Source organism: Drosophila takahashii, chromosome 2L (genome assembly GCF_030179915.1).
Source record: "Drosophila takahashii strain IR98-3 E-12201 chromosome 2L, DtakHiC1v2, whole genome shotgun sequence".
NCBI lineage: Eukaryota > Metazoa > Arthropoda > Insecta > Diptera > Drosophilidae > Drosophila > Drosophila takahashii.
The window spans coordinates 12,832,584-12,850,170 of NC_091678.1; the positions used below are offsets into that span (position 1 = coordinate 12,832,584).

Below are 17,587 nucleotides of genomic sequence, written 5' to 3' on the forward strand. Positions count from 1 at the left end.
ATTTATTTTATTTAAAAATCGATTTATCACTTAGGTTTTCCGCCAAACTATCGATATCCACCGTCATCGATGTTTCTCTTCTAGCAGACAGCTGTTTTCATTTATCGCCCATCGATACTTGTCGGGTTGCCATGGTGCCGAACATTACGCACAATTTATATACACATTTTATTCACTGAAAACGAGCAAGGGGAGAATAATTAAATTTGGAAACAGCCAATTAGGATATTTCTCTGTTGTTATATGGCAAATCGGAGTAAAAACACGTGGATCTGTAGAGCGGCGTCTGGTCTTCGACGCACTTGGCAACCCTTGTCGCGACGTACATATACTTCTTATTCGGAAAAAAATTGTAAGAATTAGCTCGGTGGGCGACTTTTTGCTCAAAACGTTGAATTTACCCAAGAATCTCAATCTAAAATCGCATTTAACGGTTAAGAAACTTAATAACCGTTAAAAAACCTATGTGAAAGTGACTTTACTCTACTATACGAACCAAAAAATCCAAGTAAAAAGCAACTTCCGCAGACGTCAGCAAGTGCCACATAAAAAAGAAAGAAATAGATGGAACAAACAAATAAACAGGGCTGATTCGATAAACAAAACCAAGGAACAAACCAAGTACAGCACAGGACAACAAAATAGGAGCGGCCGAGTGTGCCGTGCTGTCATGCATTTTGTTACACAGCAGCGGGCACAACAGCAGCACCACAAGTCCTCCACCTCCTCGTCGAGCTCCTCGCTGGCCTCCAGTTCCTCGTGCTCCGGATCGGGATCGGGATTGGGATCAGGATCTGGCCTGGGATTAGGATCCACCTCCCGCTTCGTGGGCCTGCGCAAGTCCTCCAGCCAGGGTGCCCTGCCCAAGTCCTTGGCCACCGCCCACAGCTTCTTCCATCGTCCTTCGTCCTCGTCCTCATCCTCGCAGGGCAAGCACAAGCGCACCGCCAGCCTCAATGCGACGCCCATGTGAGTTGCCACGCCCCCAAATAGGTCCTACTATCCAATATACTAATCGAAAATCTAAAGTTTTATGCTTTTACACAGAAAGAAATTAGGGGAGTTGAAGGACTTTCAAGCATTGTAATGATAAAAAAGTCCTTGACAGTGAACGCTCGATAAAATGTGCATTCACTGTAAAGCTAATAAAGTTTATTAAATTTCCATTTCTACATTTTTTGTTTAGTTAAATACTATTAAACACTATTTTTAATATTTAACTTAAAGCCCAAGAATGTAAAGTTTTTGTTGAATTTTTTTTTTTAAATAATTTTTAAAATGGTATCAATAATTGAATTTTTTTTTTTTCATACATTAAATTAATAATACTAAAATAATTTTTAACTTTCGGGCTTAATAAATAAATTGTTATTATAATTTTAAACCTAATATACGATCATACGATCAAAAGTGGTCAACAACCTTTGTAGTCCTCGGTCTAATTTCTTTCTGTGTAAAAGAAACCTAAGAGTTAAGCGTGTTAATTTGTGGTGTAGGATTGCCCGCTGGTTTGCATGTTTAACCCGTTGCTAGTCATATTGCATGTCGTTTATAAGCCCCTCTTTGTTCCTTTCAGTTTGGTTTATCTACCCCCCGATAACCCCCTTCCAAAATCTGTGATAATACGCGTTGCCCCATTCTAATTGCCCCACACCTCTTGCACTTCTTGCGATTTGATAGCCTTTGCGTTTATTGCGCAACAGTTGCCTCACAGCAGGGAAAGGTACATTGCGTTTCGTCGTTGTAAGGCGCTTTAGGATATCGATTTTGCGGCAACTGAGGCACAGAAAATAAACGGTCGGAGCCAGTAAGCAAATAAATAACTTTCTTGACTTTTGTAAGTCTGCGAATGTGTCTGGGTTATCATCGTACTGTGCTGGCTATCAGTTAATTTAGTGAATGAACTCAAAATAGGGAAAATATGGGTGCTTAAATTAATAGATAACAAAGTAAACAATTGCTAAATTTAAATAGCAAGTGGAAGTTTTTGGAATTCTGAAAAGTTTATCGACTTTAAGTTTAAACAAAAGATAAAAGGGAAAATATTTAATTTAGTTTTGTATGTAACTAGCAAAAGTTCAATTAAATTCGATTTGTTTTTATTTGCTATTCAGTCGAAAAGTTCAACGAAATTCCTACTTAAAGTAAGTAGCTGCAATAAAAAGTATATACGTTGTTGAAATCCGGCATTATGAGCTAGTTATAATTAAGTATTAGGTTTTTATTTTCATTAAAAAGTCTCATTAAATCAGTAATTGGCCAATTTTCAAGGGTTTCCACATTTTCCCAATGTTTAATAGTCTGGCCCACTGTATTTATTTGCACCGACCAAAAAGTATACGAATGGTGTCTGGTGTTTTGTGCACTGAAGCGTTTTCCACGTAAGCCAAAAAAAGCATTTTCGATTAGCCTTGGCTGGGATTTGTTGTTGGAATCCTCCGTAGGAGGTTATCTACTCTGAATTTGCATTTTTATAGTATTTGGGTGGGAAGTTGGTTTGGATTTTACTTATAAAAGCTCTGTATATAAGTCCTTAAACTTAAATCAAGATTAATTTGACCATCTAAACTATAATATAAGTCTACCCCTAAAAAAAGGTCAGTAGCAAATTCCACCCAGAACGGATTGACATAAAAATCTAAAAAAAATCACAGTAATTACTAAAATATAATATAAAAAAATAAAGTTTGTATCTATAATTGTTATGAATTTTATGAATATTATATATTTTAAAAAGATATTTCTTATCGTTGAATATAAGACGGCTAGCGTATGCGAGGGTCTCCTATATCTCGGTCCGATTTTCCCACCCCGAACCCAAGAAAACCGGGGGGATTGCCATTATTCTCTCGGCGGCTGCTCTCGAGTGCAAATCGGAACGCCGAGCTGGGATGACGTGCCCGGCACGAGCTCCCACTTTTCGATATTCAGTTCTCTATTCTCTAGTTTACCTTTTGAAATTCCTATATATCTCGCCATCGCGTGCCTTAAACAACAACAACAGCCAAGCAACAAACAAACAAACAAATGACAATCAACAGAGGAGAAAAATACAAAACGACAAAGCGACTCTGAACACGGAAAATTAATTAAATAATTAACAGCAAAACGTTGGACTGTGTGTGGGATAGTTCATAAATTAATGACATATTGCCGAGCAGTGCTAAAAATACGAATAATTTTTGCGTTTTGCCGTATTTACGTTTTGCGTTTCGTCATCACTTTTTTTGCGCTGGCAAAGACCAGACTTGGCCCGTTTTGGCCACTTTTTTTTCGGCTGTTCCTCAGCAATGACATAGATTTTCGGTTGGACAATACAAAACAAAGTGGCAGCAAACCAATGCCGAAGGAGGAAATAAAGAAGCCGCCGAGGAAAACACTGAATGTGGAACCAAAGAAAGTCAAGCGAAAGAAAATGTAATACTTTTTCGCTCTTCACTATTGATTTTTCTCCGGGTTTAAGTGGTTCAGAGGTCTCCTCTCGTTTCGATGTCGGTAATATAGCAATTACTAACTTTAGGTGAAGTAGCTTAGTATTCTTGGGCAGCTAGTTAGTGGCCTTTCATGTGGGAAATGCATTCGCAATCCATGACTAATGGAGCACTTTGCGGCCACAAAGGCCAAAGTTCAAGGGGGAGAAATATCTATTATTCAAGCTTCCATTCGTAATGATAACTTGCAGTCTTTGCTAATAATTGATATACTGCATACCAGTAATTGCGTAGAATTCTGAATGATATTTCCCATTGATAGCTTTCCATTCAAATTGCCTGTTTGCGAAATTTCACAAAAGTTTTAGTCACACAATTTGCGTTAAAAAAGTTTAAATTATACAATTTTAAAAACCTCATTTAGTCATCAAAAATTCCTGGACTTTTTTTTTGTTAATTCGAGATATTGTTGATATAAAAAGCTATTTCTATTTATCAACAAGAACCATACGACTTATCCGCCCCTAAAATAATGCCTAGTAAATTTCCTTGCTTAATTATCTTATATGACGTTTGTTTAGGGTATAAATAGCATTGAATCACGAGTATTTTATCTTGGAATATTCTCAACAAACCTGTACTACGTCAATTCGTGAGAAATGTTGTTTCTAGTTTTATCAGAAATTCTGAAAAATTATAAAAACCAATCATTCTTAAATACTGGAAACCATTTGGTACACCAAGTACTTTGTGGCTTATCGCAAATTGCCGTCACAACCCCTGAACTCCACTTCAACACATGATTCAAATTCTATATACACATTATAATCCATTACATTATCTCTGATCTTTCACACATTTGAGCTGACTTTTAGCAATTATACATATATACGTGCTCATTTAATGATGTTCGTCATTAAATGGTGTTCGCCATTCATTTTTGTTTACTCGATTCGCAATGTGTTCGAATGCTCTCCATTCCAGTAAATATGTATATTCTTCATGAACTTGAACCGATCTACTGATAAGAATGGTCGAGTTGAATCCCTTGGGGGTGAATCTCTATATAAACGACGAGTGAGAAAAACGGAAACTCGTGCTTGTATTTATTAAGACTTCTGTAAATAGTGGAAGTACTTATATGTTCACCAGGCACAAAGACTTTTTTGTCCTTGATGTACAACTTTTTGATAAGGCTGATAATCTTTATGGCGATTATTAAGGTACAGTTGGGTCAGTTACAATTGCTTTCCCAGTACTTTGGAACTTAAAAAGCTTAAAAAATCATTAAAGCCTGATTGTGTCATGGCTTAATTTGCATATATGGAATTTTATGGATTCTGAGTGCTTTCGCTCTTTAATAAACAGATGTTTCACTAAAAATGTTGCAAAATATATTTTTTTCGGGCTCAACAAAGATTAGGGAACTGGGTTAAATCGTTTCAGGCTTTATTGTTTGAACAAATACACATGAAAAGTGCCTTGCCTTTCCCTGACCATTAAACGCTTTACTAAAGCTCAATGCTGGAAGTATCTTATCGTTCTTATCAGTGCCAAACAGTGCGGCTGCTAGTATACGAATATATACTCCTCTACGTTTATATATTTATTAAGAAAATAATAACAATTGTGTGGCACAACACATACACGCCCACACCGAGTAGAAGAGTAGTGCACAATAGAATTGATTACAATCGTTTAATGGCAATTGGTACACCATTCCGTCGCAGCCCACGGAGGCGAGAGCACGTCTAATTGAAAATAATATATATATAAAGAGTATATGTACGCGTCAAAAATGTTGCGGCGAACGTTGCGAAAAAGTCGGAAACACCGGGTTCTTTGGTACGAAATGATCTTTGCTCTCTCCAGGGCCTGGGAAACTATCAAATCTACGAGTATTTTGTGTGTGCTATGTGCTATCAATGGGGCAAACAATTAAAGGAAATTAGTTTACCGCGAAATTACTTAAGCCAGCGATCAGTTAAGAGAAGGCGACAATGTCTTCTAAACAAGCCAATTGACAGTTGTCGATGGCACCTCAAACTAATCATCTGAGGGGGCAGCCTTATCGAAGCCAGTGACTAATGGACTAGATTGTGTTGCGGAAACATTAATGGCTCTTTGTTAATTGCCAGAAGCACTGGTCGGATTAGCCATTGAACTTTTGAAAATGGTTTATAATTGCAGCAATATATTAGAACGTTGACGTCCCATCGAGTTCCTGGGAAATGCTCATAAAAGTGCACAACCACTGTGATAATGCTTAATTGGTGACTATCTGAAGATTTCTTGAAATTTCCTGTAATAATAATGAGTTATTTTTTATTACAAAGGCTGTTGCTTTCTACAGTATTACATAAATATTTTTTGAATATCTTGATTTAAAAATATTGAACCTTGTTTAAAAGTTTCCACAATTCCTTCCTATATTTATGCACCTTTAGCAATGAAAAAAAAAAGTTTTTAATTGTTCAATTTTTCTTCTTCGGCTCTCCAAACACTACAAAAAAATCTACCTTTATCAACTTAAAATAATTAGGTATATGACCGCTTAGGAAATGTGATTGAAGTGGATCCACCTGTTGTGGTCTCTAATCTGATTTACTTTGTAGAAATGAGTTTTATAATATAAAGCGCTTTGGTGTAGATATCGTCTCGAATTGTGTTGGTCACTTTCTTTCTCTTTAGATTTAATCCCATAACAATAAAACACTGTACTTCTTTGGAATAAATTGGTACTTTTGAATAGTTTTGAATTTCATAGCTCTCAATTGTTGTGGGAAATATATAAATTGGCCTGTCTAGTTCTAGATCCAATGTGAAATTTAAACTTTGTAGTGCTCCCAATACTTTTTCCTCTGGTTTCGATCCCCTAAGTATTTCTTTAGATGTTGTACGTATCTGATTTATTTAGTTGCTCCCGTTGTTCCATCGTCTTGGGCATGAGTTTTGATTTGGCATTTGTTATTTTGATTTGTTTATATATGCATTTTATTGTAGGATTAAAGATAGTGAATTAAACAACCCAACAACATCAAGTGTAACCATAACCGCTACGACTGCCGAAAGTTCGAGCAGTGGTAATGCCAACATGATACCCGAGACCACCCAGCCCGATCAGCTCCAGTCACAGACACAATCCCAGAACCAGTCACAGTCACAATCGCAGGATAATCCCGAGAATCCCCCGCCGGAGGAGGAGAAACCGGATGCGGAGGCGGCTGGTAGCAATGGTGGCGACAGGTAGGTGGGATCAGTGCTCCGGAAACTCTCCAGCCAGGCTTGGGTCCAATTCCGTAAGCGAATTCATCGTACATTCCAAATTTGCATGCCTAGTTCAAGAGTTTTTCCATTTAATCAAAGTAGCTGTAGTTGGAGTATCCAAATGATCCAATATTAACAATGCATTCCCTTTACCACTTACAGGCGCGATTCGATCACCGAGGAGATCACGATAACGAGCACCACCACAAACAGCAGTTCGAGCAGCAAACTCCTAACCATTCAGGAAGCTGCCGGCAGCCTCGAGCAGAGCAGCGTCTCCATATCGACGTCCTCCAAACAGAGCGCTTCCACAACATCCGGCGGCGGATCGCCACCACAAGTTGGAGGAGCCCCAGGTGCCAATGAATCGAATGGCAGCAACCTCAGCCTAAACCAGGCCGCCACTTCCACTAGTCCTGCCTCAGGTTCCAGTGCTGCGCCAGGTGTCACGCCCAGCATAAACATCGTGTCCAGCGATTCGGGTCGCGATCAAACGCAGCAGTCGCAGGGCGTCGACTCCAACGGACACACTGCCTCGGGGGACAGTCCCTCTAGCCGGAAGAGCTCCACCGGCTCAAAGGGCAAGCCCAGCCAGGCAAAGCTATCCACATCCAGCAGTGGACGCGATGAGGTGAGTCGAAGAGCAGGATCGCCAGGGAATGGGACTTAGCACTTCGGAATAACTATTTAATCATGTTTATAAATTAGAGCCCTGCTTGAATGAATTAATTAGAATTTTGAGTTTAATGGAATTGAATGACTGAATGGATTAAATTCCGCAATAATTCAAACGACAAATTCTTTTGAAGAAGAAAGGGCCATAATTTTGTGATTAAATCTGCATGAATTTTATTTTCCAAGCAGTTAACATTGATTTGTTAAAGATTTTCCACATTTTGTTCTCAAAATAAAGCACACAAAAAATTGGCAAATTCAAAAAATTCATAAAAATTATTCATTCATTCATTCAATTCGAAATGAATTAGAAAAACATTCAATTTATTTCCCATAGAATTGAATTAAACAAATCAGAAATTTCATGACATACTGTGATAAAACAAAAATTGAATGATTCACTCAGGGTACTAGTATAAATAATGTTAAGCTATAGTTTATAGACACGTTTTTCTGAAACTCACTTAAGACTTTGTAAAACTAGTTTTTGTAACCTAACTTCCAACCTACCCTAAATATGTCGCACTATTTCTAGAACAATGTTATCGTTCAAAGCTGCGTGCACTATAATGACGGCATTTTTAGTTACCTGTGAGCATGATAATTCAAAATATGTTCAACCAACGACATTCCAAATTAAGTGAATCAATTCGTTGTACCTTTTCGCCATATGTAAGCCTATTGCGCTCGTCAGTTAACGCATTCTTTATCAATTGTATAAATTTAAATAATCACGTCACTTGTAGGTAATTTCAACCCTATTTTGGGTTAGGCACCATAAAGAAGGTTTGAACCGGGAATAGGGAGTGACTTCTGAATATATATTTTTAACAATATAACAGTTTTTCTTATCAATAAAAATTTTAGGGGTACATAAATTTAATTATAGTTTTTATATTTCATTTTCATTTCTTCGAATTGATAACCCCAGAATCACCCGAATTGTGTTTGTTTTTTACGATGAACTAATTGATTGTGCCTAATTTTGAGACTAGTTCTAACAAAATATTTTCAAGTTCAAATGAATGAATTTCATATCTTTACGACTACGAAGGGCTAGTCAAGAAACCCCATTTATTTCCGTTTTTATTTGAATTCTGAGGAAAAGCTTTCAAAACTAGCACTTTGTTGATTTAAACCATTAGCCACAACACACACCCCGAAATAGGTGTGAAATTGACGAAGCTAAGTGTTCAAATCAAATTAAATACACTCGAACGAGCTGGCGATCAATCGATCAGGCGATTGACAGATAGAAAGCTGGATAGATTGCCCATTGGGCCGACAGATAGACGTGGGCCATTGGGATTAATAGCCGCATATTGGCCATCTAAGAGCTCAATCTAATCTAACTGGCTGATAAGAGGCATATGTTGTGGGTATATAGAGATACCCTCTCACCCTTTTTCGAGGGGCAACGCCACTGATTAGAATCACCCTTCAATGCGAAAGCTCGCGGCATAAATATTATTTTTTTGGGCCCAAGCTTTTTTGCGACCATCCAGCGATGATAACACTTCGTGTGCTGAGCTGTGCTCCTCCATTGACGTTTGCCCGGCTGGCAATGGCAAATTGGAATTCAATAAGCGACGAGGCGTCTCAGCAACCAAATAGCGAATAACAAAAAAAAGGCAAACTAATATTGCAGCGAACTTTGTGTAAATAATTAGGGGTCGTAAACGAACGACAAGCGTGAGGTTGGTGATAAGAAGCAAAAACCAAACACCTGGCCGAAAAGAGACTTTCCTACGAACGGGCGTGACTCACCCACAAAAAAAAGAGTTAACAAACAGAGTGCTGGTACGAACAGGTGGCCAAAAAGCCAAAGGCAACGATATCGAGCTGCCTGGTGCGACCAATTTAGAGCTAAAATGTTTGTTCACGCCACCGCAGCCACCGGCAATAAATGGATCTCCTCATGGTCTTTGATCAACTCTCCCTCTCGCTTGTCTCCCAGCAGGACATCTCGCACCACCGGCTGAGCGATCTCACCCAGCACGAGCTGAGCCTGCTGCGCGTCGACCGGGATCAGCAGCTGAACAGCAGCAGCTCCACCTCCAACGAGAAGCCGGCCAAGCCATCAAGGCTATCGGAGCGGGCCAAGAAGAAGTCCTGGTACAACGTCATCTATCCCAACTACAAGTCGCGGGCCGAGGACTTCAAGAAACTCTTCAAGGACGTGCCCAACGATGAGCGCCTGATAGTGGGTGAGTTGAATAAGGGGGTGATCAATATTCTAATATAATCAAATCAGTCACATGCTAATTTAGACCGATAAAGTTGATTATATTTATCAGTTTCTCCATAGGAAATAAATATATCGTTTCCTATTAATTGTAAACTGAATTAAACTGATATTAAAACAATATAATTCTTAACGATTACCCCATCAAAATTCTGTATGGCTATGACTCACGAATACATAAGTGTTCTGACTGCTCCATTCAGGAAATAATGAGCAATAAAAGATGACTAAAAAAAAATTTTAATTTTTTGATATTAAATAAAAATTTAAGCCATACAAATTGTTTTGGGGATTATAATAATTACATTATTAATGAGAAAAAACAAATTTTAGAGTAAGCTAAGATCTCCCAAATAAATGCACTAAAAATTCCTGGTAATTAAATAATTCATTCAGGAAATAATGAGCAAAAAAAGGTGACTAAAATAAAATTTTAATTTTTTGATATTAAATAAAAATGTAGACCATACATATTGTTTTAGGAATTATAATAATTATTTTAGAGTAAGCTAAGATGTCCCAAGTAAATGCACTAAAAATTCCTGTTAATTAAATAATTCATTCAGGAAATAATGAGCAATAAAAGATGACTAAAATAAAGTTCTAATTTTTTGATATTAAATAAAAACCGTGCAGACCGTGCAAATTGTTTTGGGGATTATAATAATTATAATATTTAAGAAAAATAAATTAACGTTGAGTTTTCCCAGATAAATGAACTAAGAATTCCTGTTAATTAAATAAGCCCTAATTAAAAACAATTAACTCAAGCGACTATCTTCTTCCGCAGACTACTCGTGTGCCCTGCAACGCGACATTCTGGTCCAGGGTCGTCTGTATGTGTCGCAGAACTACGTCTGCTTCCACGCGAACATCTTCAGCTGGGAGACCTATGTGAGCATCAAGTGGAAGGATGTGACGGCCATAACCAAGGAGAAGACTGCCCTGGTGATACCCAATGCCATTTCGATATCCAGCGGCAAGGACAAGTACTTCTTTGCCACGTTCACCTCGCGCGACAAGAGCTTCTTGATGCTCTTCCGCGTCTGGCAGAACACGCTGATGAACAAACAGTTTTCGGCGCAGGAGATCTGGAAGCATGTGCACACCTGCTACGGCGAGGAGCTGGGCCTGACCACCGACGACGAGGACTACATCGATCCCACGCTGGACAACAACGACAGCAACGAGACGGACTTTGACTTCCAGACGGCCATCGATGACGATAGCCAGTCGCAGCGGCAGTCGCAGCAGTCGAATCAATCCACCCAGTCGAATCCCAATCAGCTTCCCCAGAGCGGCAACAGCAGCGCCAGCAGCGGCGGCGGCGTCCGGGCCTCTGCGCCCCGCAAGTCCAAGACGAAATACTTCTTCAACTCCTCCAAATCTTCGGCCAACGCCTCGGCCAGCGGATCGGATAATAACAAGACCCGGGAGAGTTCCCGCAAACTGAACAAGAAGATGAAGCAGAATGCCAAGGAGCTGACGCTCAGCTCGGTGAAGCCGACGGAGCTGTCGGTGAGCGTCACCATGAGCGCACCCAGCGCCAGCAGCAGCAGCACAGCCGGCTCCACCACAGCCTCCTCCTCCACCATTGCCAACCACACGGGCTCTGGCTCCGGTTCGGGATCGGTGTCGGGTTCAAACACGGCGGCGCCCAGCGGCAGTGGCAGCGAGAAGAAGGCTGCCGAGAAGAAGATCAGTACGTCTTCGAACTCCGCCGCTTTAGCAGCAGCATCTCTGGCCACTGCCACGGATTCCAAGCTGGAGATAAAGCGCAAGTTGGGGAAAAATCATCGCCAGCGGGATGAGGGCAAAAATGCTGCCGAAAGTGTGCCCACAGATGTCTCCGATTCGTCGGATTCCGAGGAGAATAACTTGCCGTAAGTTGGGCACTTCAGAGCACTTCAATTCCGTTTAAATGACACAAAAATGTTCATTACCCATTAGCACCCTTTGAAAAGTTAGGACATTTTGTGAAAGTCAAATTTAAACTTTTTTTTCTTGTATTTTTTATGATTTTTTGAATGGAACGATCTCAGTAAAATTTTTAATGAAAAGTAGAAAAAAGGGGCTAAAATTGTAATTTTAGCTATATTGAAAAATCATTAAAAATACAAGGAAAAATATTACATTTTTTTTTTCAGGATTTATTAATTTTGATTGGGGAAAAACTTTGCATCAAAACTTTTTGTTTTAAGCCCCAGGAAAAAAGTTTAAAATTTGAATTTATAAGTTTAAAATTTGAATTTATAAGTTTAAAATATGAGTAGATTTAACTTTAAAGTCTGTCAAAATAAATATGCCGACCAGTGTATATCCATTGTAATTAAAACTATTTGTATTCTATTGTAGATTTGTGCCCACCACCGAGTGTACCTCGACCCATGAGGGCCGCCAGATCGTCCACACCATTCTGCCCATCAATGTGGACACCTTGTTCAATCTGCTGTTCAGCAAGTCCAAGTTCATAACCGACTTCCATGCCATGCGCAAGTCAACGGATTTGGTGCTGGGCGAGTGGACCAAGAACGAGGAGGGTCTACAATCGCGCACTGTGAACGTCACCGTTCAATTGGCCGCCTCTGTGGGACCCAAGACCTCAAAGGTGAGTGTGCATTTGCCCCTTAAATAAATAAACTGACTATCATATATGGATTCCCCTTAGGTAACCGAGTACCAGGTGCAGCGGGAGTGCAGCAAACCGGGCGAACTGTATTCCATAGACGTGAATAGCGTTAATGCAGGCATTCCATACGCGGACAGTTTCAGTGTGCTCATACACTTCTGCCTGGCCAGGTGAGTCATTCAGCGAGCTCCTCTTGAACTTTTCCAATTGGCCACTTCAATTCGTTTCCCCAGAACTGTCGATGATCACACTATGCTGTCGATTCACACCCAGATCAAGTACAAAAAGTCGATCTGGGGCGTTGTCAAGGGCTTCATCGAGAAGAACACGTGGGCTGGCCTGGAGGACTTCTTTGGCGCCCAGTTGCATGCGCTCCAGAGCGAGACCTGCATTCCGCCGGCCAAGGGAAAGGGACGCAGGCCGAGGAGAGGTAAGCATCGCGACTCAAGCCACTGTAACCAATTAACTACAATGCAACAACCACAACAACAAGAACAACAGATACAGCAACAAAGCAAAGCAATTTCTCTCTAATCTCTGTAATGAAAGTACTCAATCCGAAATCAATCAAATTCGATAACCACACAAAACCACGCACGCATGTCCACAACATCTAAACATCCAAGAACATGTTAAGAACCCAAAGCCACAACCAGCTACAGCAACCAACATACATCTCAGGCATGAATCAGCAATCCGCCACCTCGACCACATCGACCACTAACCACACAGCGACCAGTACGGACAATGACAGCATCCAGGAGGCGCTTCATCCGCAGCAGCAGAACGAGCATCACCAGCATCAGCATCTGCACATGCACCATCACCACCACCATCACCACGGTAGCCAGCATCACCACCACGATCCCAGGCACTCCCACCATCATCAGCCTTCGCTTCCCCATCATCACCAGCATCCGCATCAGCATCCTCATTGGCATCACCGTAAGGCTATACTTCAGGCCAGCAGCAGAGGTACAGCGCTTGAGTAATTGGATGCTTTTAGTGAAATTATTGCCTCAGGGGAACTTATTTAGAACTTGGAACATTTTAATAAGAAGAGAATTAGCAGGGACCGTAATTAATTGTTATTTAAGATTTTTATTTTAAAAGACCTACTAAGATTTGTACAAGTTTTAATCAACAATTTAACTGGTTTTTATGCACTTTATAGACATGAACAAATAACAGTTCATTTTCGTTCCAGATTTGTTGTTTACAAGAGTAAAAAGAACGTTATTTTTGACGTTTAAAACAAAATATCACAGTAGTCTTTTTAAAATAAAAATCTCAAATAACGAATATTTTCGGTCCCTAAAAATTAGTTGCTTTTTTTTTATCAAGTAATCTAATCAGGGATCTGCACGTGTAAACTCCAAATGTTGTTATATTAATCTAAATTTATTTTGGCCCTCATTTATCTGAGTCGTCCACTTGAATAGGAGTTATAAATGTTGTCAGCTTATCAGTTAAAGACATTAGGTAGCAGATTATTTTGTTTCTTATCTGACAAGCGAATGCAGACAAGAAAAATTGGCAAATGTAAGAAAAGCAAAAGAGTTAGAAAGTAGGTTTTTTGTGGAAGCTTTGGCTTTCTAATAGAGAAAACTTTAGGTAAAGTAGCGTTTATATATAGGGGTAAACAGCAGGCATTGTCAAAGATTTATGAGCATTAGTTGATATAACCAGGTTGCCGATCATAAAACAATTTCATGAATTTCAACCCTCCTTTGGAATGCTTCCTTTTATTAATCAAATTATTTTTCTACTTGTAACGATTACTTTTAATTGCTTTATCAAGCTTCGATAAGGTTTCGTCATGTTTTTTTTAATCTCTTGCTCCCTACAAGTTTATCATGAAATTTTCTTGGCTCTTTCATAAGTGTTTGGTATTTCATTGGAGCAGCTTCAGCTAATTCGGATAAATATTAATAAAAAAATGTTTTCCAAATTTTTTGTAAGAATTTTTTTTCCGGCAAAGCAGTCTTTTTCTTTGTATAAAAGTTTATCCACTGGTAATGCTAATTCTTAAGCTTCAAACGGTTTTTTGCATTTATCATAAACATAATCCATTTGCTTTTTTATTGCAGTTTCATTTTGATTACTAGTTATCTATATTTTGTTGTACTGTTATTGTTGTGTTTCTGTTGCCAGCACCAAATCTTGCTTATGTTTATTTCGGTTTTTCGTTCGAATGGTTTGATTTCTAACCGTGCCATTTGCCATTCCTCTCGACGCTCGTCCCCGTCTCTCCGCAGGTACCGCCACCCAAATTCGTCCACTGGAGGAGGCGATCGTTTCGGCCCCGTCCGGTGATCCCCTGGAGGGCCAAATGCTGTCCACCGGCGGCGGCGGCATTCCTACGGCGGCAGTCGGCGCCGCCACCGGTCATCCGCTGCTGCTCGAGGGCGGCAAGCAGCAGCAGCAGATGCTACACCACCAGCAGCAGATGCACCACCACCACCACCTGCAGCCGCACAAGCAGCACCACCAGCAGCAGCAGCAGTTGCACCTGGGCGGCGGCGACGGCCAGCCGATGGCGACGGGTCACGGGTCACAGGGTCACAGACTCAGACACAAGGGCTTGTGGTTGTTGGTTATACTGTTGCTGTGCTTGATGCTGGCATTAAATGTGATATTATTACTTAAGCTCTGGAAGCTGGAGGAACGCATTGACGTGGATCTCAATCGGCGGGCTCGCCTGCCCAGTTTGGCGGCCCTGAGGTGGGTGTAATTATCACATATTGGTAGCCAAATTTGGTTAAATATTAATTTAATTTTAGTGAGCTACCGAGCACGAACCAGGAATGGCTGGAACTGCTGCGCGACCAGGAGATGGCGCACGAGAACGAGCTGCAAAAGTGGCAGCAGGTGCTCCAAACTGCCATCGAGCTGCTGAAAAAGGTGAGCATTGTCTGCGAAAAGATCTACAACGATGGCCAGCTGCGTCAGAGCATTGAGTCGATGTCGATGGCGGTGCACACTGAATTCTAAGCATCTCATTAGACGGTGATTAACAGCAGCGAACAGTGACTGCGGCAAGAGCAGCAAGAGCGACCACTAATTGTAACCTTAACACTCACAACCACACACATGTATACTTGCAGTGCGTTTCATAATTGCAGGGCAGCTGTAGCGATCTAATAACTGAATTATTTTGAAGACATGCTAGTTTAATATACTGTAAATTAAGAATATTCCGGTTGTTCTTAATTTGAAGCTGAAGTTATAGTTGTTCGATTAAAAGTTCTACCGCCAAAATTTACTTTTTCATGATAATCTTGTCTGAAAGTTTTGAAACGCACTGCACTAGCGGGCATTTGTTACTGATCTCTTAGTTAGCAATACACAAAACCCCAAATTGTTGCATGTCCCCTTGCCTCGGTTTAAGAAACGTTTTCTCTGGCGCCTGACTGAAGAGATTAATGTTGCAAATTCGTGTATCCAAATCCAAGCTTTAATCTATGTTTTCCAACATCTATCTCAACCAGAGACAAACAAATCCCTAGAGATAAGTTCTGTATTCCGTAGAGCAAACTGAGGGCCAGCACATTTTATGCTTTTATGAAGTGCGAGTGAACTTGTATTGAATATCATTTTGGTCTATTCGCAAGCAAAATTTAAATGTTCACAGAGAGGAAAGAAATTCCTGAGGCACTACACACAAACTCACTGTAAAACTTTGTATTTTTGTAAGTCATTTTTATTTTTTATTTATCTTTGTAGAAAGTACCTACTCATTCACTCTTAACTAACCTCTTTTATGTTTGACTAAATTCGTATCCTTAGTTGCTTTCTTGTAGATTGCTTTTTATGTGGAGAACATTGAGTTTGCCTATAACCCGTTTTACTCAAATATTTTTTGTTTTTCAGACTGAAAGAACTTTGGCTGAAATCATTGTACGCTAGCAGTAATATAAATTAAACAAAATGTTGTGCAAGTAAAGTTAATCCAATCCAATTGTCTTCGACAAGCTAGCAAAACACCCAATGCAATGTTTTGGGCCAAGAGCAAAGCCACCAAAAAATCTGAAATTGAATTTAAAATTCAACTAAAATTTAGTCACAAACCCCCAACACACATAAGAAAAATGGAGGACACAAACCGATATGTCATTTATGCATATTTATGATTATGTTTTACCCGTAAGAAAAGCGCAGTGTAATTTACGTCATAAGTAGCTGCATTTTAGTTAGATTAGAGCAATTGTTTTGTTTTTACCACGGCATTTACGCGTAGCACCTGTTTGCTTTGCTTTGCTTTAGACAAATGTATCTACGAATTCCTCAAGTATTTCATATCTCACAACATACCAAAAACCGAAACAAATCAAGAGAGAGCGCTCTGAATTTTTGTTTTAGAAAATTCATTTAAATGTCGAGCAAGCGCAAAACCGGCAAACTGGAGAGTATATAATTATAATTATAACTATAATATAATTGCCAATATATGGCTAGAGAGAATTTGATAAAAACGATTATACAAAATATTTATTGTGTACAATATTTTTGTAAAACCAATCGAAACAATTGTGAGCAATGTTTTCGTTCTTTTGTATAACTCCTCCTAACTCTTTACCTTTACCCGTTTTTGGCGCCCGTTTACAGACGATACCGATACCAATACAAGAATCAGATACCAGATACTTCAAACTATTCAATCTAAAACGCAAGGCAAGATTTAAACCAATAATTGCATACTCTATATACACTATATATATGAACCATATGTATGGCCAAGTATTGTTAGTTCGTAGTAGTTGCATTTTAAATTAACAGAGCAAAAACAAAACAAAGCAAAAGCTAAAGGAAAAACAAGCAGAAGAATAATGTGAAGAGGTTAAAAAGAAAGTAAAGCAGAATATTTAAGAAGATACGTTTAGATGTAAGCGAAACTAAATTAAAATGTTGGTTCATCCCACACTAAAAACTAATTCTTGTCAAATCAATTTGGCCCGTAGCAAAATTGGCTTAAAATTTGTGTCACAATTTAGGCTTAGTGAACATAACATTTAAGAATAAGAAACCGAATGTTAAGCTGCAGTAATGAAAATTCTAATTTATTATAAAACCAAATAAATACAAATAAAAACAAAAATGGTTAATTTAATAAAGGGATACCATGTTACAAGGGTGATTTTAATTAATTTGAAATAATTTTTATTCGCGTATATAAACTAGATAAACCTAACTGAAGTACATTTTCAATTTATATCGCCTTCATGTGGGTTTAAGTGAGTTCCAAGATCATATTGATTAAATCTTCTGATTACGAAGTAACAATTTAAGTACTTGAAATGGAAACATAGACTACGTTCCATATGCATAGGGACCAAATAT

At 39.3% G+C, this 17,587-nt stretch overlaps 1 protein-coding gene across 13 annotated transcripts; it reads left to right on the top strand.

Moving 5' to 3' along the window:
* The first annotated feature begins 174 nt into the window (after window positions 1-174).
* Window positions 175-17,345, top strand: GramD1B (GRAM domain containing 1B). Of its 13 annotated transcripts, none has more exons than XR_011417673.1 (12): window positions 176-969; window positions 6,435-6,677; window positions 6,861-7,329; window positions 9,331-9,580; window positions 10,409-11,501; window positions 11,974-12,226; window positions 12,287-12,417; window positions 12,481-12,677; window positions 12,929-13,222; window positions 14,506-14,971; window positions 15,031-15,939; window positions 16,121-17,345. XR_011417673.1 is itself a non-coding variant. In XM_070211799.1 (12 exons), the coding sequence occupies exons 1-12, from the start codon at window positions 671-673 to the stop codon at window positions 16,154-16,156; spliced, it is 3,852 nt and encodes a 1,283-aa protein (XP_070067900.1). In that variant the 5' UTR covers window positions 176-670; the 3' UTR covers window positions 16,157-17,345. The 13 variants fall into 13 exon arrangements, 12 of the variants coding, with proteins under 12 accessions (XP_070067902.1, XP_070067903.1, XP_070067900.1 ...); XM_070211799.1 differs by having other exon boundaries at window positions 15,031-15,151; XM_070211796.1 differs by having other exon boundaries at window positions 15,031-17,345.
* Window positions 17,346-17,587: the final 242 nt, after the last annotated feature.